Source organism: Ceratotherium simum, chromosome 25 (genome assembly GCF_057802395.1).
Source record: "Ceratotherium simum simum isolate JZ-2026a chromosome 25, ASM5780239v1, whole genome shotgun sequence".
NCBI classification, from domain to species: Eukaryota; Metazoa; Chordata; class Mammalia; order Perissodactyla; family Rhinocerotidae; genus Ceratotherium; species Ceratotherium simum.
In genome coordinates this window covers 19,730,278-19,754,214 of record NC_141924.1, presented here as the reverse complement: position 1 = coordinate 19,754,214, position 23,937 = coordinate 19,730,278, and the positions used below count along the sequence as shown (strand labels likewise).

The window sequence follows — 23,937 nt, the reverse complement described above, 5'->3', positions numbered from 1 at the left end:
CCCATCTTCCTCTACTTTATATGTGGGACACCTGCCACAGCATGCCTTGAAGAGTGGTGCATAGGTCCACACCCAGGATCCGAACCTGCGAACCCTGGGCCACTAAAGCAGAGTGTTCGAACTTAACCACTATACCACCAGGCCGGCCACATGTGTTTTCATTTTCTTAACGGTATCTTTTGAAGCACAGAGGTTTTCATTTTGATAAGTTCAATTTATCAAGTTTTCTTTTACAGATCATGCTTTTAGTGTTATGTTTAAGAACTCTTAGCTTATCTCAAGGTTATGAAGATTTGTTCCTCTATTTTCTTCTAAAAGTTTTATAGTTTTAGCTCTTACATTTATATCTGTGATTCATTTAGAGTGCATTTTTGTGCCTGGGGTAAAGTAAGTGTCTAAATTCATCTTTGTACCTGTGGATATCCAGTTGTCTCAACACCATTTGTTGAAAAAGACAGTCCTTTTCCCATTGTATCGCCTTGGCATCTTTGTTGAAAATCAATTGACTATAAAAGTAAGGCTTTAATTCTGGGCTCTCAGTTCTGTTCCATTCATCTATATGTGTAGCCTTATCCCTGTACCACACTGTCTTAATTACTGTAGATTTGTAGTTAAGTTTTTAAATTGGAAGATGTAAGTTCTCAAATTTTATTATTCTTTTTCAAGAGTGTTTTGGTTATTCTGGGTCCTTTGCATTTCTATGTAAATTTTAGGATCAGCTTACCAGTTTTATTTTTATTTTTATTTTTTTTTAATAATTTTATTTATTTATTTTCCCCCCAAAGCCCTAGTAGATAGTTGTATGTCGTAGTTGCACATCCTTCTAGTTGCTGTATGTGGGACGCGGCCTCAGCATGGCCAGAGAAGCGGTGCGTTGGTGCGTGCCCGGGATCCGAACCTGGGCCGCCAGCAGCGGAGCACGCGCACTTAACCGCTAAGCCACGGGGCTGGTCCAGCTTACCAGTTTTAGCAAAAAGTTCTGCTGGGATTTTGATAGGGATTGTGTTGAATATATAGATCAATTTGTGGAGAATTGCTATCTTATTAATATTGAGTCTTCCAATCCATGAACATGAAATGTCTTTCCATTTATTTAGGTCTTCTTTAATTTTTCTCAGCAATATTTTGAGGTTTTCAGTGTACAATCTTGCTCTTATTTTGTTAAATTTATTCCTAATTTTTTATTCTTTTCAATGATGTGAATAGATTTGGTTTCTTAATTTCATTTTTGGATTGTTAGTTGCTAGTATATAGAAATACAGTTAGTTGATCTCTGTATATTGGTCTTGTATCCTGTGACCTAGCTGAATTCATTTATTATTTCTAATCATATTTTCATGGATTTCAGTTTTTCTTTTTATTGTTGATTCTTAGAGGTTCTTTATGTATTTTGTTTCATATGTTCCAAATATTTTTTCCAAGTCTTCTGTTTGCCTTTTTCTTTTAAGGGTTTTCATTTTTATTTTATCAAGTTTGATGATATTTTCTTTTATGGCTTTCTGGTTAGGAAAACTCCTATCCCCAAAATTATAAAAATAATTTTTCTGTATTCTAGTACATTCACAGCTTTGTTTTTTATGTTTAAAACATTAATACATTTGGAATATATTTTTGTGACTAGTGTGAGGCTTTTTACTTTTTCTTCCTAGTGGATTTCCAATTCTCCCACCACCATTTATTAAATAAGCCATGTTTTTTTCCTGTTGATTTGAAGTCCTGTATCTGTCATACCTTAATCCTCATATCAATGGGTCTTTTTCTAGGCTCTTTAGACTGGGGGTTACAAACTACACCTGGTGGTCCAGATTTGGCCTGCTTCCTGTTTTTGTTAATAAAGTTTTATTGAAACATAGCCATGCCCATTCATTTACATATTGTCTCTGGCTGCTTTTATATTAAAAGAGCAGAGCTGAGTAGGTGTGACAGACTTTATGGCCTGCAAAGCCTAAAATATTTACTATCTGGTACTTTACAGAAAAAATTTGTCAACTCTCATTCAGACTCTATTCTGTTTCATTAACATATTTACTCTTCTATCATTAATGGTGATGTTTGCTGTAGGTTTCTTGTGTATGCTTTTGATTAGATTAAGAAAGTTTTCTTAAATGTCTAGTTTGCCAATTAGTTTTTTGCTCTCCTTTTCACCAAAAATGTGTGTTGAGGTAGTTCTGATTCATTTCAGGTATGGAAATGAGCTTACCGTTTCTTTCCTTTAATCCATTAATTTTGTGACATATATTATTAGTTTCTGAAATATGAGCCACCTTTTTATTCTTGGTTAAACCCCACTTTATTGTGTTACAGTGTTCTTTTCATACTTTGCTGAATTCGCTTTGCTAATATTTGTTTATACTATCTATAGTCATTAGTGATTTTGCCTGTATTGTCTTTATTTGGGGGAGTAGGGTGCTATTCTAATCTGATTTGAGTATCAAGATTATGTTATCCCTGGAAACATAATCGAGGCTATGTTCTGAGGTTATGGGCCACTCTCCATCTTTTATTATACTTAAATAATGTCATTTCTTGAATATTTAGTAGAAATTTCCCTAATTGTCTAGGATTATAGTTTAGGGGGGGATTTTTGACTGCCTTTTCTATCTCTCTTATAGTTATTGATCTATTTAGATTTTCTACCTTTCCTTGAATCATTTTGATAATTTATGTTTCCTTTGAAAAATCACTCATTTTATCTAGATTTTTTAATTTATTGATAAAAATTATAAGGTAATTCTCTGGATATCTTTAAAATCTCTGTATCTGTAGTTATATCTCTTTTCTCATTTCTAAATGTATGTGTTATCTTTTCTTTTTTCTAATGGTTTGTTTCTGATGGTTTGTTATTTTATTGGTGTTTTTAAAGAACCAATTTTTAGTTTTATTAATGATCTGTTTTTCTTTTTCACTTATTCTCTTTGATTTTTTCATTTCTTTAAATTTTTTCCTTTTTTCTAACTTTTAAACTTCTACTAGTTTGAATGCTTTTTCTAACCTTTTTTTCTAACTTCTAATAATTTGACTACTTATTAGTTCATTTATTTTCAGTGTTGTTTCCTAATAAATGCTACACATTTTCCTCTGGTTACAGCTTTAGCCATGTTCCGTAGGTTTTGATATGTAGTGCTCTTATTGTCATTAATTTCTGTTTTCTCTTTAATCCAAAAGCAATTTGACATAATTTTTTAAAATTTCCAAATGGAAAGTTTTCTTGTTGTTGCTAATATCTAGTTTTATTATATTGTGGTCAAAAAAGCATTCTATGAGTTTTCTCCTTTTTGGAGATTTCTTTGTGGTCTATTTCACAGTCAATGTTTGTGATTATCCCAGAAGGGTTCATAAAGATTGTCACTCTTGACTGTTTGGGTACAAGATTCTTTATTAAATCAATGTTTTAATTTATTGTTCAAAGCTTTTTTATTTTGTGGTTCTAGGTCATATCTACTTCTGAATGACATGTTAAAAATCTCCCAGTGTGATTGTGAATTTGTGTTTTGTTCCTTGTATATCTAATTTTTCAACCTGTGTGTATTATTTTGTTGTAGACTTATCTTTTGTAAATAGGACTAACAACTAACCAATATGAACTGGTATAGCATACTGGCAGGGATCCATTCTGGTCTTTTTATGTCTATGCCCTATCAATTGTTAAATAGTTTTAATATCATCCTTGCTATTAATAGCTTATAGCTGGATTCAGAGTTCTTTTATTTTGTTTCCCCTACACACCCCTTACCCCCAAGAGACTTTGTCTTATAATAGGGAAGTTTTTCCTGCCCTTGTATTTTATGGCTTCCATCTACTCTGCTTGTTGTTGCTCCCTCCACTTCCCTTTTCCTGCTTTGGCTAGATTTTTAAAAACTGTGATGAGGTTGAACATTTGTGTGTATATGTGTTTGTATATCCATGTCTGTGTGTGTATATGTACATATTTATGTAATTTTTATTTCCAGTCTGTGAACTGTCAGTTTATATCCTTTTATCTATGTCTATTGTGTGATTGGTCATTATCTTGATTTTGTAGGAGCTCTTTTACATGAAGAAAATTTGATCTTTTTCTGTGATGTGTACCAAATTTAAGTTTCTCTTTTTTCTTTTGATATTGTTTATAGGGTTGTTTTTTTCGAACCATCTTAATAATTGCTTTCTGTAGACTATGCTTTGCTTATTTTTCCTTTTTTTCTTTAACTTTTTCTTGATTTGTTGTTTTTCTTTGATTCTTCTTTCCTTTCCTTCTAATGATTTGAAAGTTACACATGCTAATTCTGTGCTTCACTTAGTTGCTCAGAAATTATCACACACATTTAAACTGAGAATGTCTTGTCATATTTGGGAATAGATTACTATACCTTTAGCATTCTTTTTCTTACCCCCTTTTTCCATATGTTCCATATATTCTTGACTCTTATTCCAGATAACAATAATGTGAAGAAATTAATTTTTTGGTCAGTTGTTCTTAGTGATTATTTAGACCTCACAACCACAGTTATCAACATCAATTTAAATATAATTATAAATTACTGGTTTCTTTGTACTGCCATTTCTCTTATTCAATGTATTCTTTCTTGGTTTTCTTTTTATTTTTCCTGGATGACATCTAGAATCATTTTTCCCAAAATAATTACACAGCTAAATTTGAAGTTTTATATGTCCTAAAATGTTTTAATTTTGCCCTCAAACTTGAGTAATAATTTGATAGGAAATAGATTCCTATTAAAGTCACTTTGCTTGAAACATTGAAAACATCCATGTCACAGATGAGAAGTTTAATGCCAGTTTCTAGAGTAGAAAAGTGGAATTGCTATGACATTATAGATTGAAAATTTAAGAAGACAAAGAAAGTTGCAAAGCAACCTTTGTAGTATGCCTCATTTATACATATGTGGATATCCATAGAGGGATAAACACATAGTTTTGATAAATATGTGTTGAATGAATGAGATGGGGTTTCTGCTTTCCTAATGCCTTTCTGAACTATATGAATTTTTCACAGTAAGCATGTATTATCCTTATAAATAGAAACAAAAAGCAAATGAAAGGTATATATTATGTTAATGTTTTAATTTCTTTCATGATATCCTAGATATTTAAATGATTTCTATGAGTTAGAGCTACAACATGGTTCTGGTGTTGTGGGTTGGAGCATTCCAGTGACTAGAGGGACTGTGCCTTCTCCAAGAGAATCCCACACAGCTGTTATATATTGCAAAAAAGATTCTGGAAGTCCTAAAATGTATGTTTTTGGTGGAATGTGTGGTGCTCGCCTGGATGACCTATGGCAACTTGACTTAGGTAAGCTTAACTTGACTCAGGAATTGGTTATGATTGATAAAGGCAACTATAAAAATTACTTTGGGGGCTGGCCTGGTGGCGCAAGCGGTTAAGTGCGCGCGCTCCGCTGTGGCGGCCCGGGGTTCGCCGGTTCAGATCCTGGGCGCGCACAGACGCACTGCTTGGCAAGCCATGCTGTGGCGGCGTCCCATATAAAGTGGAGGAAGATGGGTACGGATGTTAGCCCAGGGCCAGTCTTCCTCAGCCAAAAAAGAGGAGGATTGGCAGATGTTAGCACAGGGCTGATCTCCTCACAAAAAAAAAAAAAAATTACTTTGAAAATATTTTTGATTACAGTATTCATTTAGTTGCAGTTAGATTTATAACTAGCCCTTGTAGCCAGCCCCAGGGTCAGCTGAGGTGTAATGTGAATGGTTGCTGGTCAATCAGGTTGAACAAATAAATGTTTGATTTATGACAGTAACTCTCCTGCACTCCCTATAAGTAGGGTCACCATATGTCCTGGCTTGCCTGGGATGGCCTTGGTTTGTGCTTATTGTTCTGTGTAATTATCAGTAGTACCCCCTTTTACTCTGTAAGGTGTCCCAGTTGGGGATGATCAAATTTATATGGTTACTCTATCTACAGGAAATGTCGCATTAGTAATGTTATTGCTGATCAGTGAAAAATCTTTGGGTAGCTCTTTTTAAAGGAATCCTAGGAATGAATGATTGGAGGGTAGGTGTGCCTCTCACTTTTGACTATCTTCTACGCAATGTGCTCTTACTTAAAATTCCTAATTTGGTCTTAATTCAAAATTGGTAGCACCCTAAGTACACCTCTTCTTTACAAGTATTAACATTTTAAAGTATAAATAGATTTCGGGGATTGGCAATTATGTCAGCTGGAAATGTTTAAGACAAAATTCAAGTAATGGTTTTGAAATATTTTTGCTTCGTTTTGGTTGTTTTTTTTTTTTAGTTCTGCAAGTTGAAGTAATTGGCTCTTATTATATCAAGTTGCTAATTTACTTATTTTTACTTTTAGAAACTATGTCATGGTCAAAACCAGAAACTAAAGGGACTGTGCCACTTCCACGAAGCCTTCACACAGCCAGTGTTATAGGAAATAAGTATGATTTTTTTTTTTGTTTTTTGTTTTTCCTTTTTTTTTTTAAACCAACTTAAGAAAGATACAAAGAAGAGTGATGCTACTAGTTTCTTGGAAATAGATTATTGAATTTAGTAATGTTCAATTGTGCTTACTGAAGCTAAAATAATATGCCTGCGGAAGCTAAAATACCTATGTGCCTTTTTCTTACCATGATGCCTCTTATGCTTCTTTACGTTCCTTACAGTGCCTTGCACAGAGTAGGTATTACGTAAGTTTGAGGCAGTGTTGTCAAACTGATCTGTTCTCCATCAGCAGGTTTGACACACCTAACTCACTTTCTTTTTACATACTTTTGGTAGTGCTTGATTTGTACTCAGGTATGTACTCAGTATGTACACTCAATGATTACACTTTGGCTAGCGTTATGATTAGAATACAGACTCTGTAAGCAGATTGCCTGAATTCAAGTCTCAGCTTTGGTACTTGTCCTGTATGACCTGGGGCAAGGAAATTTAATCTGTCTGTACCTCAATTTCCTCAGTATACAACGTGGATAATAGTAAAAACTGCTTCACAAGGTTGTCATGGGGTTAAATGGACTCATACATATCAAATGCTTCAATGTCTGGTACATAGAGAGCACTCCATAAAGGTTAGCTATTGCTCTCATCAACAAGTTACCTTATTTGTGCAACACTGAGCCAGGATTAGGGGTATTGTTTAAATAGAATTTAATTATATACTTGTGTAGGGACTATACCTAAAAGCAATGTTTTAGGAAACAACTAGTTGTAATTTAAAACTTTATTAATTCATTTTAAAAAATAGCCATAAACAAAATCTAGTAAGATAAATTTTTTTTCAAACAGCAGAACCCTTTTATAAAATGTGGTTTTCCGTTGGAACTCTAATATATAAAATGGATTAAAAATAGGGCTTTTCTGGTTGGCATGAGGTCACATGGATCCTAAACTCTACCTGATGAGCCTTTCTCCTTCAGCAGCCATTAGGCATGTCTCAAGAGCCCCTAGGGCCCTGAGGAACATAGTTTAAAATTTTTTATTTGAGTGATATCAGTGACGAAAGTTATATGAAACTTAATCCTCTTTGGTTACTATATGTATGTAATTCTAAATTTGACTTTGGATGTCATGGATCATTTGAGTATCTTTCTGACTGAGGTACCCTTAGTATATTACATATAATATTGATTTTCAAATGTATTATAATTGAAATATTCCCCACTTTAAGTAACTGGCCAACAAGAAATAATTTTGATTCTGTGTTGCTTCAGAAAATTATAAATTCTTGAAAGAAGTCCACTTTATTCATTACATTATTCCTATTATCTATTCCTAATGATGATAAGTGAATGAGTAGTCGTGAAGCTTTGAGTCAACAAATAAGAAATGTAAGTGTATTCTTAGCATTTTAAATTTAAAAAATGAAAGCTTTAGGGAAAAAAACCAACTACTTTATGTTCTCTTTTTTTGTTGTTCAGGATGTACATTTTTGGTGGATGGGTTCCACATAAGGGGGAAAATATTGAGACTTCACCTCATGATTGTGAATGGAGATGTACCAGTTCATTTTCTTACCTAAATCTGGGTGAGTCTTTTAAGAGTTACTTATTGAAATAAAATTTAATAATAAAAGAATTTTTGTTATTTTGTTGTTGAAGAACAATAGATTAGTCATGGATATTTCATGTATTTTTAGATACAGCAGAGTGGACCACCCTAGTATCAGATGCTCAGGAAGATAAAAAAAATTCTAGACCAAGACCAAGAGCTGGACACTGTGCTGTTGCAATTGGCACTCGACTGTATTTTTGGAGTGGAAGAGATGGCTACAAGAAAGCACTCAATAGTCAAGTTTGCTGCAAGGATCTTTGGTATCTTGATACTGGTAGGTAAGAGTATTTAACAAATACAGTTTTTCCTTTACGTAAATTACTCGAATAACGTCTGTCTTCTGAGACTTACTGTAAATGCCACTGCCTCTCTTTCCATAATTAAAAATGAATGGGAGAAATAATATATGTCGATACTTCTCACTCCAGGGGAGTTTCTTAATTTCCCTCTCCTTGAGTGTAGAGTGGATTTAGTGACTCCTTTCCAAAGAACAGAGTATAGAAAGGGAAAATAGTAGCTTTACAGTGGAGAAACCTGGCAAACACCACCTTAATCAAGTAATCAAGCTTAATTTCACTAGAGATAAGTCATGTTGATATCATTTATCCCCACATCCCATATCATGTGATAAGAAGAAACTTCACCTCTGTGATACTCTTCCCTAAAATCCATAACCCCACTCTATGAGAGTTCGGACAAACCCAAATTGAGGACCATTCTAGACATTCTACAGAATATGTGATCAGTGCTCTTCAAAAGTTTTGAAGTGATAAAAAACAAGGAAAGACTGAGAAATAGTCACGAATTGGAGGAGACTAAGGAGACATGATGACTCAATGCAAGGCGGTAGCCTAGATTGGATCCTGGAACAAAAAAGACATTAATTGGAAAACTGGTGAAGTGAAATCTGAGTGGTCTGTAGTTTGGTTATTTTTTTTTTTATAATTTTATTTTATTTATTTTTCCCCCAAAGCCCCAGTAGATAGTTGTATGTCGTAGCTGCACATCCTTCTAGTTGCTGTATGTGGGACGCGGCCTCAGCATGGCCGGAGAGGCGGTGCGTCGGTGCGCGCCCGGGATCCGAACCCAGGCCGCCAGCAGCGGAGCGCGCACACTTAACCACTAAGCCACGAGGCCAGCCCTGTAGTTTGGTTAATAGTATGCTCCAATGTTAATTTCTTAGTTTTAACAAATGTGTTAGGATTAATGGAAACTAAGTAAAGGTATATGGGAACTCTTTGCAATTTTTCTATAAATCTAAAATTATTCCAAAATAAAAAGATTTTTTAAAAAAGTATTACAACACCAAAAAATTTTAAAATATGGAACTCATCTATATTTATGAATATTTATTGATTGACATCTGGGTACCAGGAATTGTTCCAAATGCTGAGAATAGAGCAGTGAACAAGACTGATAATGTCCCTACTGTCAAAGAACTTATAAGAGAGTGTGAGGGCAGGGGATGACAGACAATAATCAAACAAATTAGCAAAATAAGTCCAGTTTCTATAAGCATGTGAGGACAGTAAGACAGAACATTGAGAGAGTGATGGTGGGGGTGGCTACTTCAGAATGGGTAGTCGGAAAAGGATGAGATGGCATTTGGGATGGAATACAGATGTGAGAAGATGCTATCCATGTACAAAGCTGGGGGAAAAACACTGCAGGAAGAGTAAACAGCAAGTAGAAGGGCCCTGGGATGGGAATACTTGGCATGTTTGGAAATAGATTTGAGTGGAGTAAAAGAAGACAGTGTAGAAATGGAGGTTACAGAGGTGACCACAGGATAGATCATGTAGGGCCTCGAACATCATGGTAGAGTTAAATTGTTTTGAAAGTATAATGGTAAGTTATTTATGATTGAAGGAGAGAGGTCTCATGATCTGACGTACATTGTGGAATGGTCACTGCAGTTATGAAGAAAATAAATTGTAGGAGAGCAAAAGTGCACACAGGGAGACAAGTTAGGAGGCTTTTGCAATAGTCAGAGAAGTCTTAGACTATAGTGGTGACAATGAAGATGGGGAGAAATGGATAAATTCAGAATTCCTTTGGAGTCCTTGTTGACAGAACTGGCTGATGAATTAGATGTGGCAGATGACAGAAAGAGAGGAATGGAGGATAAGGTTTTTAGCACGAATAATTTGATGGTATTTCCATTTACTGAGATGGGGAAGACTGAGGAGAAAACAGGCTTGTGGAGAAAATTAAGAGTTCCATTTAGACCATGCTAAGTTTGAAGTAAGGAGATCAAGTAGGCAGTTGAGTGAATGAAGAAGCCTGGAGGCCAGTAGAGAAATCAGATCTGGAGATGTCATATGTGTTGTTATATGAGAAAAGCAGATTATAAAACATACCTGTGACTCCAGTTTTTTTTTTAAAGTGTATAAACAGAAAAATCTGGAAGGGTATACTGTGTATCAAAGTATTACCTAAAAGGAGAGATTATACATTTTCTTAAAAGTTTTTTTCCTTACCTATATTTTCTACAAAAGCATGCATTGCTTTTGTAATGTAAAAACAGTTTAATCTTAAAATTAAGGTAATTGAAAAAACAATAAACGGAACAACTAAGAAACTAAATGCTTTCTATGGAAGAAGCACATACTAGCAAGCAGGAAAGAAATACAGAAAATTCAACTTACTGATTCATCTTTGAAATTGAGAATTATTAACTGAAGTCCAAGGATAAGCTTCAGTCTCTGAGATTGAAAGAAAAATCTGTGTGTATAAATTTTTCTTAGTAGCAAATATGTTACTTAAAGCAGATTTTCTAAAGGATCTGTGACTTTTAAAAGGTTAAAAATCATTAGCTCTGGGGCTGGCCCAGTGGCCTAGTGGTTAAGTTTGGTGGATTCCTGGATGCGGACATATATCTCTTGCCGGCGGCCATGCTGTGGTGACCCACATACAAAGTAGAGGAATATTGGCACAGATGTCAGCTCAGGCAGATCTTCCTTAAGCAAAAAGAGGAAGATTGGCAACAGATGTTAGCTCAGGGCAAACCTTCCTCAGCAAAAAAAAAAAAAAAAAACATTAGCTCTGAATGGTCAGTTTTTCCATAAACCTTTCCAAAAAAGGCTTTAGACATGAGTATCTATCTAAAAGTAATCATGACCACAATCATAAGGGCAAAATTTAGATTTTGCTTTTCCACCTGATAAGTTGGCATCAGTTTTTTGGGGGGTGTGGATAATGAGGGCTCTTTATCTTGCCCTTTTTCACTTTTATTAAACTTTCTACATTTGGTAACATTTAAAAGAATTATATAATTCTGTAAGGCTTTTTATGAAAAATAGCAGTCTTTTGCTCCCACCTTCCTCCCATTTTCCTTGCTTCACAAGTGTCTGCTTTCAACTCTGTTCTTTTGGTATTTACTTTCATATCTCCATATAACATGAATATATTGTTACTTTGATTTTTTTCAGCTTAGGCATAATATGCTCACTTTCTGCTATGAAAGTTAAGGATTTCTTTCTTCTTCCCACCATTCTTCACCTCTTTCCTATGCACCTTTCCTACCCTCTATTTTCTCAATATAATTACACCATAATTTTGTTAGATGAATATTCAGTGTTTACATTATGACTGTATAAACACTATTCACAGGTGAGCCATGTAGAATATTGTGTATACCTTCTTTGCACTATTTTTTATTTTCTATGGATTAATAATTGTCACTTTTATTTTTTTTAAAGATTTTATTTATTTATTTTCCCCCCAAAGCCCCAGTAGATAATTGTATGTCATAGCTGCACATCCTTCTAGTTGCTGTATGTGGGACGCGGCCTCAGCATGGCCAGAGAAGCGTTGTGTCGGTGCGCGCCCGGGATCCGAACCCGGGCCGCCAGCAGCGGAGCGCACGCGCTTAACCGCTAAGCCACGGGGGGCCGGCCCTGTTTGTTTGTTTTAGATTTGTATGTATTTACTGCTAATTCAAGCCATACTCTCTACTATTTGTTTAAATCTTCTCTCATTATGGTTAGATGCATCAGATATTCTATCAGATTTCACCATCTTGAAGAAATTTCTCCTGCTCCAATCTGGGATGGTTGCCCTCCACAAATCAAGCACAGCTATCATCTTGGAGTCTCCCTTCATCATCTTCTGGGGATATCTTTTGCCTCTCACCTGTGCTGAATTCCCTGTTTCCTGGATCCCATGTTTTTCCCTTTCTTAGTTTAATTCCTCGTTTTTTTATGGAACACATCCCAGGAAAAGGGTGCATAGGTGATAAATTTATTTTGAGATCTTGCATTGTTTGAAAATATGTTCTGTCTTCCTTCCCACTTAATTGGCAATTTGCATGGAAATAGAACTCTACATTGGAAGTCATTACCCTTCAGAATTGTGAAAGCGTTGTTATGTTGTATTCAAGCTTACAGTGTTTTTGTTGACAAATCCAAACCACTTCTGATTTTTAGTCCTTTTAAGTGTGAGTTTCCCCCTCATCCCTGGTAGCTTTTAGGAGTTTTTCTTTGTCCCCACTGTTCTTAAATTTCATGATGATGTGCCTTGTTGTGCATCTATTTTTAATCCATTGTGTTGAGTACTCACTGGGCCCTTTCAGTCTGGAAACTCATGTTCTTCAGTTCTGGGAATTTTCTTGATTTATTGCATTGATTTGCACCCTTACATTTTCTCTATTCTCTCTTCATGTAACTTTTATTGTGTGGGTGATGTACCTCCTGGACCTGTCTTCTTGTCTGCTTTTGTTCAGATATGGGTTGCCTTAGTTTGAGAAACAAACAAACTGGATTGTGAGTGGGATCGTGAAGGAATTTACATGAATAGTTGAAGGAACTAGGCTTAATTATCTTCTAAAAGAGGGTCATCAAATTTTTTTTGTAAAGGCCCAGATAGTAAATATTTTAGGCTTTGTGTGCCATATGGTCTCTGTTATAACTGCTCAACTCTGCTGTGGTAGCATGAACCAGTTATAGAGAATATATGAACAAATGAGCGTAGCTGTGTTTCATTAAAACTATTTACAAAAACAGGCACAGACTGGATCTGGCTCATGAGCCATAGTTTGCTGACCCCTACTCTAAAAGATACAAAGAGATAGGTGTTAGACTTGTTCTATAAGCATTAAATAATAGCTTATAGATTTTAACCACTAGAAGAATAAATTTTCTTGTGTAACTGTTCAAAGATGGAATGTACTGTCTTGGGAATTGTGAGTTCTCTGATTTGGTAGGTAAACAAAAAGAGGACAAGGATATTGTGGAAATAATCTCAGGTCCTTTTTCCCAGTTCTAAGAGTCTGTGATCGTTATTTGTTTTGGAAATGTTGGTAATATTTTATACCCAAGTAATTACCTGTTTTGGGAAGTGCAGGTTTTGATAAGAGGGTGTTAGCTTCAGAGAAGTTATGTTTTTCCAAAATATCACGTCCAAATCATCTTTGCTAACATTAGCAGTATTTCAGACATGCATGCTGTTGGCCAAAAACTGGCTCATAAATATATAAAAACTTATAAAGAAGGTAAAATAATGCAGCTATAACTATATAATACCTGGTTCCGCCCCCCACTTCTAGGATTAAACATTTTTTCTGAATTTGATGACTCAAGTAGCTTGGAATTAGATTGTAGATTTATTTGTATAAGGAATTAAATAAATAAATAGAATCAGAAACCCAAACTGTTTTCATTTGACCTACTATAGTATGTTTATCAGAGTAAATTTTCTCCCTCTTGGTAAACAGATGAAATACTCATTGCTGACGTTTTCAGAGCTTCAGTCCACGCAAACTATATAGGCAAACTGTTGATGCATTTGAAATTTAAATGTGTAATATCAATATTTTTCTTTAGAGAAACCACCAGCACCATCACAAGTACAACTGATCAAAGCCACTACCAACTCTTTTCATGTCAAATGGGATGAAGTGCCTACAGTTGAGGGCTATCTTTTGCAGTTGAATACAGACTTGCCATACCAAGCTGCATCATCAGATTCTTCAGCAGCACCAAATATGCAAGGTAACGTAATTTTCATGCTTAAAGCATGTATACTCCTATGCTTTTAAAAAAAGCTACTGCAGAAAAACCTGTGATTAGACCTGGTTTAAGAAATTTTATGTTTCTTGCCTGGTAAATCAAATATGTTGTGTTTCAACTCTGAAACTTGACTGTCTTACTGTTATGATGCAGTAGAACACAAAGACATGTAGGGTAGAATGCTTTTTCTGCAGTTCATTTTGATGTACTTTCTTAATTTGACATGCTACTTGACTTTAGGAGATGGTTTTAATTAGCTTTCAAAAATATTTCAGATTTTTTCAAAAGTATTTTTAACTAACAGGCACTTGGAAAGTAAAAGCAAAGTTAATCTTATATGTTTTTCGAGAAAGGATTTCAGTAAACTATTAAGAAAACAGGTAAAATTTGATAAAGATACTACTTTTTTAACCTTTAATGTGTAACTTCTAAAAATATTTTATTGTAATATATTTTATTGAAGCTAATTTAGAGCATATTGGTCTGAACCTTCTTATTCCTACAGGAGTCAGGATGGACCCTCACAGACAAGGCAGTAATAGCATCGTTCCTAACAGTGTAAGTTAAAAAAATTTATAATGGTAAATGAATGTTTGTGGTTATGGTCCCAATTTTTATTAATATTTTTAACATATTACCCTAGGACAGGGTTTCTCAATCCTGGCTGCACATCAGAATCACCTCTGAGACTGAAAAACAAACACGGTCCCAAGCCTTTCCTCAGATCTGGTGAATCAGAATCTTTAGGATGACACCCAGGTAGCTCTGTTTTTAAAGAAAGCTCCATAGATCATTGTGACAGTAGCCTGAGTTAAGAACTTCTAGCCCCAAGAGATTGAAGGCTAGCCTCATTACACATAGCACCAGAGGCTAATCAATTCTAATCTATACTTACAGTATCTTGAAATCTGTATTTTGACATTTCTAAGTATCATACAGACATTCGTTTTATTTTTTTTATTTTTTTAAAGATTTTATTTATTTATTTTTTCCCCCCAAAGCCCCAGCAGATTGTTGTATGTCATAGCTGCACATCCTTCTAGTTGCTGCATGTGGGACGCCGCCTCAGCATGGCCGGAGAAGCGGTGCGTCAGTGCGCGCCCGGGATCTGAACCCGGGCTGCCAGCAGCGGAGCACGCGCACTTAACTGCTAAGCCACGGTTCCGGCCCCCCACACATTCGTTTTAAATTTCTAAAGATGTGCTCCAAAAGTGTATATGAAATATATTTCTTTACTATATATTTTGTTTACCAAAGAATATGAGTTGCTAGGTTGACCACCTTTGTTTGTGAGGCTATTTCTTTATGAAATACTTCACAGTAGGTATTTGTGGAGACTAATGAATAAGTTACTAGGATTTAAGCTGTTTTTATCTGGCAAACTGCTATCTACATCCACAGTAGACTCTTTTCAAGGGAAATGATGTAGGTAGGTATAGGCTCACAGGTTCTGAACATGGTTGAGGATCAGTAAGGGGCACAAAAGGCTATAGTATGTCAGGAAGGGTATGTAACAAGTAAAGCCCCTACAGTTATTTCTGAATAGCCGTACGTATACACACACACATATATGTTATATGTTGATTATATATATTTTATGTATATATCTTACAAATTTAGATGGTACTACAAGGTTTATAATGAAGAATAGTTTCATACTCTGTCCCTCCCTGCTCTTGATTCCACCTTTCCAGAAACAACTACTTTCAACTATTTTAGCTTTCTTCTGGTATCTACCTTTGTGCTTTTAAATAAAATCCTTATGCCGCCACGTCATGACTTTCTAGTTTTAGATCAGTTGTCTTCAATAATGGAGAATGAAGATTTGATGATCTCTTAAAATATTGCCATTTCCTCCCTTTCCCCTTCCCACATCCTTTAAATATTTTTAGTTGAATCCTTATTTCATGTTTACATTATGACGATAACATGTAGTATGCTATGAGCATTGTTTCTTTTTCATGTAACTTTTTGTTTTTCCTGGGATTGTTAACTGCCTCACTTTTTCATTTGCTTACTTTTTTTCTTGTCTGTCATTAATTCCTACTCAAATTCTCCAACAAAATTATAAAACTTTTCTCAAAATATTCAAACATATAAGGTAGTTTCTCTCCCCCCTGCTCCACCTTGAAACCATCCCTCCTGAGCCCTCTGTCTTGAGCTCTAGTCTGTACTAGTTCTTCTCTAGGCCTGCTACACAGCTGTCATCTTAGAACTTTCCTTTGTTTCATATTGGGATTTTCTTTTACCTTTTTCCTGTGTTAGAACCCGTGTTTCTTGATCTCATTTCTTTCTCTTTCTTGGTGTTTTCTCTTATTTTGTTGTAACACTCCCTCTAGTAGTTTCCTGAGAAAGGGTTTATGAAAGGTAAAATTTTCAAGATCTTGCTTATCTGAAAATGCCTTTTATCTATTCACATTTGATTGGTAATTTGGCTAGGTTATAGAATTCCATACTGGAAACTCTTTCCTCAGAAATTTAAGCGCGTTTTCCTACTGTCTTTTAGCATTCAGTGTTGCTGTTGAGAAGTCTGATGCCACTTGGATTCCTGATCATTTGTATGTGACCTAATTTTTTTCTTTTTATTCCCAGTATTCTGAAATTTCAACAATGATGTCCCTTGGAGTGTATGTCTTCATTCATTGTGCTCTGCACTCAATGGATCCCATCATTCTGGAAATTCATAGCTTTCATTACTGATTATTTCTTCCCTCCATTTTCTCTCTCTCATTTTTTTTAAATTCTGTTAATTGAATAATGGTCCTCCTGAACTAATCCTCTGATTTTACTTTTTATTTCCTATTTTCTGTCTTTCTGTCCATTCTGCTTTCTGAAAATTTTTATTTATATTATAAATTTTCTATCCAATTTTTAAATATATTCAACCACATATTTAACTTCTAAAAGCCTTATATTATTCTTTATTTCTTTTATAGCATCTTATTCTTGTTTCATAAATATAATATCTTTCCTTATCTCTTTAAGAATTATGCTTTTTTTTTTTTAATTTGAAGTTATATTCTCTCAGCAATATTTCTTTTTTTCAAGTTCCTTTTTTTGAAATTTGTTTTGGTCTTGGACTTTCATGTTACAGGCTGTCATCAAATGTCTGGTAATGCTTGACTGTCCTTTCATGTTTAAAGTGAGGCATTAAAATGGAGCTTGGAAGATGTCTTAGTCCATTCAGGCTGCTATAACAAAATACCATAGACTGAGTGGCTTTTAAACAACAGAAATTTATTTCTCACACTTCTGGAGGCTGGAAGTCTGAGATCAGGGCGCCTGCATGGTCAAGTTCTAGTAAGGACCCTCTTCCAGGTTGCAGACTGCTGACTTCTCATTGTATCCTCACGTGGTGAAAGGGGCAAGGGAGCTTTCTTGGGCCATTTTTTTTTTTACAGATTTTATTTATTTATTTTTTCCCCCCAAAGCCCCAGTAGATAGTTGTGTGTCATAGCTGCACATCCTTCTAGTTGCTGTATGTGGGACGCGGCCTCAGCATGGCCGGAGAAGCAGCGCGTCGGTGCGCGCCCGGGATCCGAACCCGGGTCGCCAGCAGTGGAGCGCGCTCACTTAACCACCAAGCCACGGGGCCGGCTCTTGGGCCATTTTTTATAAGGGCACTAATTACCACCTGAAAGCCCTACCTCCTAATACCATCACCTTGGGGGTTAAGTTTCAACATATGAATTTGTGGGGGACACAGATATTCAGACTATAGCAGAAGGTCTATGCATATGGGCATGGCTTATTGATTAGTAGACCTTAAGGAGGATAATTGGGTGGGGACCCATAAATATCAATATCTGTGGGTCTTTTCTCTTGGACCAGTGAGTTTCCCCTGAGAATTCTCCAGCCTCTTGCCTAAGGGTTATAAGCCTGGCTGTTAGTATTCTGGGAGCTTAGTGAGGGAATGGGCGGGTGGGTGGTGTCTCTCTGTTCAGCATGCAGACTTTCACTTGATCCCCGTTTTCAGAATGGGTGCGTCTCCTCCGCCCTCACCTGAAGAACACTGTACCATAGTCCAGAGCCTCGCATTTCAACCTTTCTGCCTATTTCCCATTTTCAGTTAGAATGGGGGAGAGGAATTGGTCTGGCTTGGAGTACTGGAAGAGGAGAGCCGGGGCTACAACCACTTTTTATACAGTCTTCCGTCTGATGGGCGTTTACTTGCACTCTGCACCTCTGGCTCCAAAGAACCTGATGTCTCCAATTCCCAAGCCTTTCTGGACTCGGGCACAAATGGTTTGCCTCTTAGTGACTTTCTACCTACAGGCTTTCAGTTTTCAGCTTTTTCTGCTTTATATCTTCTTACCTGCCATTGTCTCTTCTCATTTTCCTTTTCCTTATAAGTATAGACCTTTATACTTTTTTTTATTCCTTTATGATCATTTGAGTTGGGTTTTTGGAGCAGTCTTCTGCAACATGTGTCTAATCTGCTATGTTTAGCCAAAAATCTCAGGGTTTATTTATTCTTGTTTCATACAATTCTAGTGTAATATCTAGGATATTATATCAGATATCTAGGATATCTGATACTGGTCTTTTTAAGCAAAGAGCACATTAGAGACGCTATAACATGGAGACTTCGGAGTGAAGTAAACCTAGGTTCAGATTGTAGCTCTGCTACTTACTGTCTGCCTAACTGTGGGTGTATTATTTAAGATCTCTGAGTCTCATTTTTTTCATCTGTAAGCTAGGGGTCATTACCCAATTTATAGAATCCTTCTGAAGATTAAATGAGATACAGACTTATAAATATGTAGCATAGTGCCTGTCACGTAGTATCATGCTCCCTAATGGTTGCAGCTGTCCTTTTCATCATTTATTAACAGTAGCACTATCACCATCAATCAGAAGAGAAGTACAAGGCATGTTATGGACAAGTATCCTTAGAACTGTGAGAAATTATAATTGACAGTATAGTTGTAATTGACAATAAAGATGGAGACAGAAAGGTAACAAAAAACAGGTACCTAAAAAGGGGCAGCAATATTGGGGTATTTGAATGAAGTCAAATCACTTTTATGGTTCAGTAGACCTATAGGTATTGCTATATAATAACTGAACTGAATAACTGAGTGTGAACATTGATGACTTGAATTATCAAAAAATTTAAATGTTTGTTTAAGAAGACAAAGTGTGTTTAAGAAGACGAAGTGTGTTTATATTGTAGTGTGTTTAAGAAGACAAAGAAAAATGTATTTAGGAAGATTCCTATCTAAAATGTTTAATGGTAAAGAATACTGATATGTATTTGTATTAAATCTTGATATCTATATGGAAAATTTAGTCATACAGAATAATTCATTTGCTTGAAGGTTTCATATAACTGAGATTTTACTTTTAGGAGTCATCAGATCTTTAGTATACATGTCTGACCTTGTTAAGAAAATTTGACCAGAATGTTAAACTCAGTAGCTTTGGTGTTATCTCCTATGCTACATACATATTTACTTGAATGCTAACTACCACTTGTAAAAATGTAGGGGTTTTTTTTTGCCTCAAAATATACCCTCCCTTTCCCCTTCAGAACTGGTCTTTTGAGAAGGGCGATTAAGTGAAAAGAAATTGTTTTTTTAAACTGTTGTAAAGTTTAAAGAATAATCCTATACAAATTGAGTATAATTTAAACTGTTTTATATTTTGATAAACTTATTTTCAAAAGCATTTAAATTGTAAATTATTTTGCATTTTAAGTTGTAAGTTATTTTTTATATGTATTTCTATTTGAATGTTGCTTGCTACAGTAAACTGTTTTATTTCTTATAGATCAATGATACAATGAACAGTGGAAAAACTGAACATACAGCTGTGAAAGGAACTTCAGTGAAAAACAAACCAGATTTCAAAGCATCAGCTGATTCTAATACCATTTTACATTCATCTTTGGCAACTAATGCTTCTAATCATAATAGTTGTGTGGTGGATATGCTAAGGAAAACTGAAGGTATAAAGATGACGTTTTAAATAAAGCTCAAGTGTTTTATAATAATGGTGGGGAATTTTAGAGTCTTTGAAAAAGTAATTGTTCTATGATTTTGATCCATTTTCAAAATAATAATATACCTACCATATTGACCCTAGGTAGAGGGATGTCAAGACACCAAGCAAGCACCAGTCAATAGTAAAGATTAGTTATGACCTATGGAATTTAAATGAGGCAAGCTCTTGTATGACGTTTGAGGTTGGCCAGTGTGTCAGTGTCACTATCTCATTACTCTGTTTTCCTAGCACTTATAACTATCTGAAACTACTTATTTTGTGCAGGGGTTTTCTCTGTCTTGTTTACCTCTATGTCCCCAGCACCCAGATCCATGCCTGGTAAATAGTCGTTGCTTGGTAAATGTTTAGCAAGTGATTGGATTATCCTCAGAAAGATAGTTTATTTATGAGAGCTGTTGATTAGTCCATTGCATTCATGGGATAGCTTGTAATTTGGTGATCCTTTTATTTCAAATAAGTTCATTTGACTATTCTGATGTCATTTGAGGTATGTTAAGCATTGCCTCTGATTTCAATATCTAAATTATTTTATAAATCTCATTCTGATATATCCCTGATGCAGGGACATGTGACTTTAATTTGAAAAAATCATGACAGCTCATATAAATCTAATTCCTCTTCAATGATTTGGACTTAACAGAATGACTATTCTTTTTATTTCCATTTTTTTATGAGTCCATGGTATATAAAAATATTCAAGGAAAATAACTTCCTATAATTTTTCTCATTTCATTACTTGTGGAAGAAGAGAGCTTTTTCTTTATTGATTTTCTGATGTAAGGGAATCTTTTGGTCAAAATCATAAAAGCTTGGTTCTGGACTGCAATTTAAATTTCTTTACTATAGTGATTTTCTATGTCTACGTTTATTTTTGGTGAGGAATACTGGCCCTGAGCTAACATCCATGCCCATATTCCTCTATTTTGTACGTGGGACTGATGAGCAGTGCATAGGTCCGTACCCGGGATCCGAACTCGCAAACCCTGGGCTGCTGAAGTGGAGCGCGTGAACTTAACCACTATGCGGGCCCTGTGTCTATCTTTTAAAAAAGTTTATGCTCTTGAAAACAAATATGAGCTTTGAGATTTCAGAGTCTTAATGCACTCTAAATCCTACACTGTAAGGCAGTTTGGATGAAATTAACACTAGGCAAGTGGGGAAACCAAGTGGTTGAACAATGATTCTGGCACACCGTGGACATTTAAATGTGTGAATGAATGGCTACCCACTCTCAGGTTAACAAGAGGAGACTAGGCGTTTTCTCTGCAGGTTGGAGTAGCTAGTATGTTTCAAAAGTGGAAGAGGAACACGATTAGCTTTTCTTTTTTTGGTTCGGGGGAAGAACACCCTAGCCTCACCATCAGGATGAACTATAGTAGGAAATGATTGGGAGATGTGTTAGGGGTTTCTTTTAGGACTCTAAGAAATGCATAGAGGCTAAAGCAGTGAGTGGGATGGAGAGGAGAGAATACATCATTTTAGAGACTTTTAGAAAGGAGCGTCTATTAGACTTGGAAACTGGTTGGATATGAGAAATAAAAATAAGTTGAACACAACTCCCAGTTTTTTGTGTTGGACATTCGATAGGTGATGATTCTCTTCATCAAGATAGGAAATATAGGAGCAAGAACAAATTTAGGAAAAAGGTTCAACTTTGAACTTACTGTTTTTGAGGCACTTGATGAACATATGGTAAAGATTTCTAAGGGGCAGTTGGTTACTTAGGTCTGGAGTCTAGGAGGCAGTTCTTGGCTGAAAGTATAAATTTAGAAGCTAAGGGTATCTAAAATGTCAGCTCACAAGAGCAGGGACCTTGTCTGACTTGTTCACTGCTTGATTCCCAGCACCTGGCACAGTGCCCCAGAAATATGTATTTGAGAGATGTATAATTAGTGAATGGTAGTTAAAGCACAGAGAAAATATGTGAAGGGAGAAAAGAAAGGGCTTAGGAACGCCTGCATTTAAAGAGTCATTTGAAGAAGAGACGCCAGCTAAAGAGATTGAACAGGGGTTCCTAGAAGGTTAGGGAAAGAACCTAAAAGATTGGTGTCATATTCTTTTTCCTCTGTTGTGAGCATCACAATTTGTGACTATACGTTTATTGTGTGTGCATGTCTCTCTCTACCGCATGACTATAAGTTCATGAGGTATGAACCATGCCTGCTTTGTTTCACCATTATAGAAACAAGCACAATGGCTGGTGGATAATAAATCTTCAATATTGTGTAATGAATGAATATAAGTTATAGAAAGAAACAGCTTCAAAAAGAAATATGTGGTCAGCATTGTTTACATGCAGAAAAGTCAAGTAGATGAAAATTGAAAAGTATCACTTAGAAATCATTGACATTTGCCAGAGCCATTTCCTTAGAGTACTATGTGCTAGAAACCAAATTTGGGGAGGTCAGGAAAGTAGAGACTGCTCTGAAAGAAATTAGCAAGAAGAGATGGTGACTGGAGAAGACTTGTGAGGTCACGGAAGATGCATGTTTGTTTGCTTGAGAGACTTGATAATGTTTATGGACTGAGGGCCAAAAACTACTGAAGAAGAATCTGAAAACCTTGAAGAGAGAGGAAGATTGATGAAAGAAGGTCCCAAAACATGGGGGAAGGAATGGGACCAGGAGCACAGGAGGACAGATTAAAACTTCCTTAGGAGAGAGGTCAGCTTATACTCTGATATGGAAGTCAGAGAAGATGGCACAATCATCGATATGTTTCTACTTCAGGGCAGGAGAAGGCAGAAAATTGATAGTATTCATGCCTGATGACCTCTAGTTTTTTTCTCTAAAGTGGAGGGCAATTAAGTGCGCGCGCTCCGCTGCTGGCGGCCCGGGTTCGGATCCCAGGTGTGCACCGACGCACCGCTTCTCCGGCCATGCTGAGGCCGCGTCCCACATACAGCAACTAGAAGGATGTGCAGCTGTGACATACAACTATCTACTGGGGCTTTGGGGGGAAAAAATAAATAAAATAAAATCTTTAAAGTGGAGGGCAAGGCCTTTTGATCTATGATCTAGTAGAGTTGGAGAACAATGATTCAGTGTTTAGAATGGAGGAAGGGGCTGAGCAGTGGGACATCCATTATGGATATAGTGCACTTAATTTTTCTAAACATTTTATGCCTAATTCATATGAATGATATTTGCAGTGCTCACGTGTATGATTTTAAAATTGAGAATATGAAGAATTGTATGACAAGAGCTATAAGATACAACAATTATGTGTAGGTATTATGTTAATATTTGATCTTTTCCCTTTAATTTTAGGTCCTCACACATCAGCAAATATAGGTGTTCTAAGTAGTTGCCTGGACTTAAGAACAGTAATCCCTGAAACTTCTGTATCCAGTACTGTTGCCAGCGCACAAACTATGGTAACCCAGCAGACCATTAAAACTGAATCATCCAGTACAAATGGGGCAGTTGTTAAAGATGAAACTTCACTAACAACATTCAGTACCAAATCTGAAGGTTTGAAATGTGTTTCACATACTGTATTTTGAACCATTTTTGTATATAAATTCATCAAACTTATTTGTTTTAGATGGGAATTGCATTTCATCTTGGATTGAATCATATATAAACAGATAAGGCATTTCAGTTAAAATCATTATATAATATACTTTTTGCTGCCTTTCATAAAATATTTAAATCAGCACACACTGAAATACAATCAGAATGTATCTTTCCTACAGTGAAGATATTCAGCAAATTTTTTTCCGTAGAAAAGATTAGTTCTAGACTATGGAGTAACAATTCTCCCAGCTTGATTGATTTCTGATTTTGTAACTTCTCATTTTATTCTTTAGCAATAGGAATTGTGTTTCATCTTTGGTCAACATTCTCTGAAGTTCTAGCCTAGTCATTAAACCCTTGAGACATGAATTTTGTGAATTAGTTGGAGTT

At 35.7% G+C, this 23,937-nt stretch overlaps 1 protein-coding gene across 1 annotated transcript in view; it reads left to right on the top strand.

Moving 5' to 3' along the window:
• HCFC2 (host cell factor C2) overlaps window positions 1-23,937 on the top strand; it is a 43,705-nt gene that overhangs the window by 6,502 nt on the left and 13,266 nt on the right. The window contains exons 4-11 of the mRNA XM_004418043.2: window positions 5,081-5,289; window positions 6,316-6,400; window positions 7,883-7,989; window positions 8,101-8,289; window positions 13,838-14,005; window positions 14,529-14,581; window positions 19,796-19,973; window positions 23,299-23,502. Coding sequence (XP_004418100.1) covers window positions 5,081-5,289; window positions 6,316-6,400; window positions 7,883-7,989; window positions 8,101-8,289; window positions 13,838-14,005; window positions 14,529-14,581; window positions 19,796-19,973; window positions 23,299-23,502 — 1,193 coding nt within the window. The remainder of the gene's footprint in view (window positions 1-5,080; window positions 5,290-6,315; window positions 6,401-7,882; window positions 7,990-8,100; window positions 8,290-13,837; window positions 14,006-14,528; window positions 14,582-19,795; window positions 19,974-23,298; window positions 23,503-23,937) is intronic.